General features: G+C 53.2%; 1 protein-coding gene across 1 annotated transcript; it reads right to left on the bottom strand.

Moving 5' to 3' along the window:
* Positions 1-3,975: 3,975 nt before the first annotated feature.
* Positions 3,976-5,217, bottom strand: FRAT2 (FRAT regulator of WNT signaling pathway 2). Its single transcript, XM_032883177.1, has one exon. It carries the CDS (start codon positions 5,091-5,093, stop codon positions 4,383-4,385), a length of 711 nt encoding a protein of 236 aa, XP_032739068.1. The 5' UTR covers positions 5,094-5,217; the 3' UTR covers positions 3,976-4,382.
* Between the last annotated feature and the right edge of the window lie 1,945 nt (positions 5,218-7,162).

Below are 7,162 nucleotides of genomic sequence, written 5' to 3'. Positions count from 1 at the left end.
GAAGCGTTGGTCATCGTAAAGTACTTCGATCAGAGCCTGGCCCCTGGCAGGCACTGTGTCCATTTGCCAGTGTTAGTACTGCTTCGCGAGGGCCAGCGTCTCCCTGGCTCCACCTTTTCCCCTTAGTTCTAAATGCCGGATCCTTAGCCCAGCCCTGCTCTCTCTCTCTCTCCAGCTTCTAGTCATTTTTGAACCACAAGGCTGCTGTCCCTATGGCTTCCCGCATGAAACTCCTCATCGAGCCCCATCCCCCCACTCCAACAACCAGCTTCTGCTTGCCACTTCCCTATTGCTCTGGACCTTCTGGGCTCAAGACTTGCAGAATGTTACCAGGGAAACCTAGGCCCCAGCTCCTTCAGAAGATGAGAGCTGCCTCAATTCTGCCGGCTCCCATACCCCCAGTTCTGTGCCCAGCCACTCCAAAGGGCTAGGGATAGCCCAGGCATAGTCATTCCTGGGCCAGGTGCTAGGAATGGGCGATCCCAAGGTGCTTCCACTTGGAAATGGCCATTGCCTCAACACAGACACACTTGCGCAGGCCCAGGCTCTCTACATTCTTTGCAAATGGCTGAATCAGTAGCAGGGGCTGCTCGTGAGATGTGTGGTAGGTTCAGGCAGGAGGCAAGAGGATCAGCTCAAGAGCCATGAGTACAGATCCCGCTCCACCACCAATAATTCCTACCTCTCCCCATTATAAAGAGCAAAGTAACGTCTTATAAAAAGAGCCCCCACAGTACCTGCCCTTAACAGGTATCAGTTTTTCCCTCTCTCTCCCTCGCCTCTCAGGTCCTAGAGATCCTCTTTCCTTGTCTGCAGATACAACCCTACCTTCATGCCCGAGTGCTGTTAACGGCCGTAATGCGGAGACTGCAGCATCTCAGCCCTATGCCCTCATCCTACAGACAACCTGAGGTTCTGCAAACAGCAGCCATATACCATTTGTTATCTGTGCCTCTCTGATGTGATTCCTACTACCTTACGGGAAGGCCTTGGCCCCAAACCTGCTGGTTAATTCTTCCAGGATGTCTCAAACCCTGCCCCATCCCAGATCCCCCAGGCCCAGGACCTTGCACATATGTGGCTGGCATTTAAGAGAAGTTTGAGAAAAGGGATGCTACTGTGTTAAGGTACTTAGTGGGTCAAGGTCTGTGGGATGCTCTTAAGAAAACTTAATAAATCCAACATGGGAGAAAATGGTGTTAAGAAAGTCTCATACAGGTGGTACAGTATCCTGGACAATCTGGTTGAGGAACAAGAGATCCTAGAACCAGGCTGCCTGGGTTCAAATCCCAGCTCATCCACCTAAAAGGTGGTGACTTCCAGCAAGTCACTCAGTCTCCTGGGCCCCATCTATAAAATGGGTCATCTATAAAATGGAGAAAACAGGGGCACCTGGGTGGCTCAGTGGGTAAAAGCCTCTGCCTTCAGCTCAGGTCATGATCCCAGGGTCCTGGGATAGAGGCCTGCATCAGGCCATCTGCTCAGCAGGGAGCCTGCTTCCCCCTCTCTCTCTCTGCCTGCCTCTCTGCCTACTTGTGATTTCTGTCAAATAAATAAATAAAATCTTTATATATAAAAAAAGGAGAGGGCGCCTGGGTGGCTCAGTGAGCTAAAGCCTCTGCCTTCGGCTCAGGTCATGATCTCAGGGTCCTGGGATCGAGGCCCGCATCGGGCTCTCTGCTCAGCAAGGAGCCTGGTTCCCCCTCTCTCTCTATCTGCCTCTCTGCCCACTTGTGATTTCTGTCAAATAAATAAATAAATAAATAATCTTTTTTTTTTTTTTTTTTTAAAGGAGAAAACAGTGCCTACCTTATGGCCCATCAATCCATGACCTAATGAAATGACAGAGTGATTACCCAGAACAGTACTTGGCACAAGTGTGCCCAGTGAACACTACTCCCAGAATGATGAAAGCAGAGGGACACTCTGGTTTAGAAGGCCATGTGGGTACAGCCTTCTGGGAGTTAGAAAGAGGGACTTGTACAGTAGCAAAGGCTGGGGACAGCTTGTGCTCATGGTAGCTGAAGTTAGTGAGGGCAAGTTGGGACACATTTAGGAGACAGATAGGGCCCCCCTGGGAGGAAGTGACAGGGGTGGTGCCAAGAATAAACACTACCACTTTTTGAACATGTAAGTTATCTCAGACACTCAGATCTTAATTTAATCCTGCCAACCACCCTATAAGTAGTATTGTTTTATTAACGAGAAGGAAAAAGCACAGAGCAGTGACTTACTTGCTCGTTATGACAAGGCTGATGAGTCGCAGAGCTGAGTCAAACCGTCACAGAGTACCAGCTTTCTCTGGCGGCCCGAGCGTGGGTGAGTGGTGGGCAGGCCAGGGAGGAAGAGCTGCTAAGCAGACCACCACCTAATGCGGCTGACTGGCAGACCTCTGGGCTGAAGCAAGTAGGAAGGAACTCAAGAGTTCATGCCTGGGAAGATGGACCTGACCGAGGTCAGGAAGCCTTCAATTCAATCCAAACCCCGCCTGCTCTAACCAAACCATTTACAAGACCAAATGCATGGCTATGAAACCGTTTTTCCTTTCCTGGCCCATAGCTCAAGACTGGGTCAGTGGTGAGAGAGAGGAAACAGGGTGGCTTTGCCTGTGTCCTCCCCATTCTTCACATACAAAAATCCAGATGAAAATCAGCTCCTCCACCCCCTCCAGACACAGCGAGTCACTTGGCCTCTGCCCTCCAGCCTGGAAAACATTTCTGGAATATGTTATTTCACGAAGGGCACGGAAGCCCATCTAGCAGGTTTCAAAAACCTGGACTTAATCCTCTCATCTCGTGGAACATCAACCCAGAAAAAATGAGGGACGGCAGCCCTACCGATATTCTACACTGCACAAAGCTGGCTCCCACCATTTGCCCAGGTACCTCCCCCCACACTCTCCATTAAGAAGATAGCCCCTAGGTGTTTTTCTCCCTCCCCCCCCACCCTCCACCAAAAAGCCAGAGCACGCTCCAAAACAAAAAACCAAATTTATTCAGCAGACATTTTAATTAAGAAATCCTATAAATCAGGACCACCACAATTTCTGACACTCCGGTGCGAAGTGTACGTCAACAGCTACATCTGGAGGATGAACAAGCCATTGAATCTGTTTTTTTTTTAAATTGGTTTAGCTACCTTAAGTGTGGGGGTGGCACTTTACTTAAAGTGCCGTCAAGTTTCACAAGGGTAAAGCCAGCGGGTTCTCCTCTCGGAGAGTCACATTTTGAACACGGTTTCATTCACTCACAAGAAGAGCTGGTGACAGAAGAAAACTGTGAAGGGTGAGGACCCACACCAAGGCTCAGGCCCACAGCCCCACAGACGGCCAGAACGGAGCAGAAAAACGGCCAGGGTCTCATCTATCCTATGCAGACAGCAGAACGGGTGGAGTAAGAAAGTCTGGCTGGGAGGACAGGGGAGACTGTTGATGACTGTTTCTGAGAAAGATCATGGCATGGCCAAGCGTGCACCCACGGGAGGAGGAGGAGGTGTTGTTCTGGAAAGAGGAAAGCACAGAAAAACACAAATAACTCTCCCCCATTTGTCCCTCTCTGCCTCTGTTTGTCCTCCACGGACTCCAAGGGGTAGCAAAGCACACATGGCTCTTCTTGGAGCAAGAGAAAGAAAAGTCACAGGGGTGAATTTAGCTCTCCCAGGAACCCCACAGCCTTTTGCACACAGCAAACTGTGACCTTGAACCACAGGTGGCAAGGTCAAGTGAGTTAAAAGTCCACATTCAACTCCAACTCTACCCACCTTTAAAATTCTCCACCTCCCTCCAACCCCCTAACAGGACCTCCCATCTCCCACCCCGACCAAACACCAATTAGGTGGGAAGAAGGGGGTGATGGCAACCCACACACCAACAAGCTTTGACGTTCTTCTTCCCTCCCGAACTTCTTTGCACAGCAATTGTAGCACCATGTCCACTAAGCTCTTCCACCAGAAAATAAAGAAAATGTATGCGTATCATTAGTTTTCAAGTATTGTTATAAAGCCCTGGCGATACCCGCCCCTTGGAGCCCAATCTTTAAACAATCCAAGTACACGACGCCCCCAAGGGTTAAGTCAGGTACAAGTCGGTGCAAGTAGCTGCCACAGTTCTCCCAGTTTATCCCAGGTCCTTGGCGCCGAGGTGGCCAGGGAAATTCTCACGCGGCACGTCTGCGCCCTGGCCGGTGCATTTCTCCACGCTCTCGTTCTCCGACAGCCTCGCTGGGGCCGGTAACTTCTCGCTTTGAGGTCTCTCCCCACGCGTCTCCCGCAGCCTGGGCGGTTACTCCCAGGACGGCGACGGCGGCTTCAGCTCAGTGTTGGGGAGGGCAGGACGCTGTTGGGTCTGCGCAGCGGCGTCCTCTTCCTCCTCCAGGGGCCCCGGGTCAGTGTAAGGCGCCGGAGGGCTGCAGGGCGACAGGGTCCAGTCCGCTGCGGCCGCCTCCGGGCCCAGAGGCGCCCGCGGGGCTCGTGGCTGCCACGGCGGCGACGGCTCGCTGGAGCCTCCGCACGGCCTCCTTGATGAGGTTCCCCGAGAGCACCAGCTGCTGCAGGAGCCGGTGCGGGTCGTCGTCCCGGGCGCGCGTCCCGGCTGGGGGCCATCGTCGCTGCTGCAGGCGGCGGGAGGCGGCGGCGCCCCGCAGCCATCCTCTCCGGCACGGCCCCGGCAGCGCGCTGGGGCCTGCGGCAAGCTCCGCCACGAAGTAAGGCGCAGCCCGGCCCCGCACGCGGCCCCGGTCCCCGAGGGCGCAGCGCAGGGCCCCCGGGGGCGCCGGGTCCACCCGCTCAGCCGGCGCCGGTGCCGGAGGCAGAAGCAGCGGCAGCGCCGGCGGCCGGGCCTTGTCCGCCCGCACGGCCGCCGGGGGCCGCGGGGGCTGCAGCGGCAGCCCCGGGGGCGCGCACGGGGAGGCCGGGCTGTCCTGCGCCGCGTCCAGCTGCAGCGTCTCGCCGATCTGGGCCACCAGCAGGTCCACCTCGCCCGAACCGCCCAGCGTCACCGACTGCTCCAGCAGGAGGAAGCTGTCCTCCTCCTCCTCCTCCGCCTCCCCCTCCGCTTCCTCGCCGGCTTCCTCTTCTTCCTCCCTCCGGCACGGCATGGCCCCCCGCCCGGGCACCCGGAGTTCGGCGGCCGGCAGGACTCGGTGGGTCGCGGTGGAGCGGGGCGCGGGGGTGAGGCCGAAGCGGGGCCCGGGCCGGTGCCTGGGCCGGGGCGGACACGGAAGCGGGAGTCCGCCAGACACTCGCGCCGCGCGCCTACAGCCGCGGGAGCCAGAATCCTACCGGCTCGGGGTGATTTGTAAACAATGGGTGACGTCGCCGCCGGGCCCTACCACCGCGCCGGGGTGGGGTGACGCGCGAGCAGGGGCTGGGCTGCGGGTGGTCGCGGGCGGTGCAGGGCCTCGGGAGGAGCCCTCTGGCGTTTGCTCCCAGTACCTACCCAGGAGGGGGTCCCGGGAGCGGGGAGAGCTGCGTACTTCCTCCGCCCGGTAACCAGCACTAAAACTCGCCGACTCTGAGGTGGTCTGGTTGGTTTCTCCCACTCGCGGACACACCCACCCACACACCCGACCCCTCCTCCTCCGACGCTTCCTCGCTTCCCACGTGTCAGCAACGCCTGGGCCCGCCCCGCTCCTCCCCCGCGCACCCGCAGTCACCCGGACCTGGCGTGTTGGGGGAGGGGAGGGCTCCGCCGGCGTCCCGGCTTCGCCGCGGTGGGGGCAGGGAAAGAAGGCGGGGATTGGGGTGCGGAGGGGACATTGCAAAGGAGGGCAGGTTTGTTATGGATCGGCTCTCTGAGACTTCCCCTCTGCCTTGTCCTCCAGTCCGCACGGACTCTGGGAGAGAAGGACGCGCCACCGCAGGGCTAAAGAAGAGTTGATTTTGTTCATTAAAAAAAAAAGTTAAATAGACATATAGGACGGTGGAAAAAAAAATCTTTCATAATCATTGGGTTCAAACATGTTCACATTTAAATTTTTTTTTCCTTTCCAGCCTTTCTCTTATCAAAGTGTATCATACAAACAACCACACACACAGTGTTACACGCTTTTCCACTTCTCATTACACCATAAATGGTGTTTGTGTTACTGCATGCCCTTTGAAAACCTATAATGATTACATAAGTTTCCATCAAGTTGCTGTTCCATAAATTATTTAACAATTCCTTTAGCGTTTACCAAATTTCACCACTCTAAGTGTGTGACTAACATTTCTTTCCCTAAAACTTTTTCCATATGCATGATTCTTTTGCTAAGACCATATTCCCAAGAGTGGAATTTTAGGTCAAATGATACGGATATTTTAAGGTTTCTGATGAACGTACCAAACTGCTTAGTGTTGAGTACTACAGTTAAAAAAAAAAATTTTTTTTTGTGATTTCATAGGTGAAACTGACATCTTCTTTGTGTTTTCATACCTCTGATTTTTTTAATCAGGTAGAGCAGTTTTCTAAATGTTAACCAACTGCACTTCCTTTTTTGGCGAATTGTCTGTTTCCTAGTAAGTTTTTCCTCTTGAGCTTTTCTTACGCATGCATTTGCGTGACTCCTCTACACACCAGAAGTTAAGTTAACCCTTTTCTTTCACATTTGGCTCTATCTCTTCAAGTTTTTGTTGGCCCCATACAGTCATTTTTTTCCTCTACTAAAACTTAACGAATTTTAACGTAAGACAAATCTACAAAATCCCTTTCCTTCAGACTTCTAACACAATGCTAAATTTAGAGTCTTCTTGTCTCCAGAAAGTTATTAAATATTTAGTTCTATTTTCATTAGTTTTTTTTTTTTTTAATGTCTTGTGGTTGTTTTTTGTTTGTTTTGTTTTGTTTTTGTTTTCAAACCCATCTGGGATTAATTTTGGTCTTTGGTGTAGGGAGATGATATGAATTTTTTTTTAATTCCCCAGAGAGTTTGCCGGTCGGGGCTGTACATCTTCATTAGAACAGAGGTGTGTGGGCAGCGTAAACACAAGCCCCATCCTTGTGAGCTCCTAGTTGCTGGTTAAGTGATGGTTGTGAGGACTGGGTGGGGCTGGGAATATTTGGATGGGTCTGCGCTGTGTGAAGTCAAAAGAACCCTGAACAGGTTGTACAAAGACCTGGATTGAAGTCTCTCATTCCTGCCACATCCTGGGTGTGCGGCTCCTGGCAAATCAGTTTACAAGTGTT

This window comes from Lontra canadensis, unplaced genomic scaffold (assembly GCF_010015895.1).
Source record: "Lontra canadensis isolate GAN:19392208 unplaced genomic scaffold, GSC_riverotter_1.0 scaffold3, whole genome shotgun sequence".
Classification (NCBI taxonomy): Eukaryota; Metazoa; Chordata; class Mammalia; order Carnivora; family Mustelidae; genus Lontra; species Lontra canadensis.
The sequence above is the reverse complement of the archived record's forward strand: the minus strand, read 5'-3'. Positions and strand labels throughout refer to the sequence as shown.

Excerpts from the sequence above, each read along its gene's own strand:
- FRAT2 (XM_032883177.1), bottom strand. The coding sequence starts at position 5,093 with ATGCCGTGCCGGAGGGAGGAAGAAGAGGAAGCCGGCGAGGAAGCGGAG.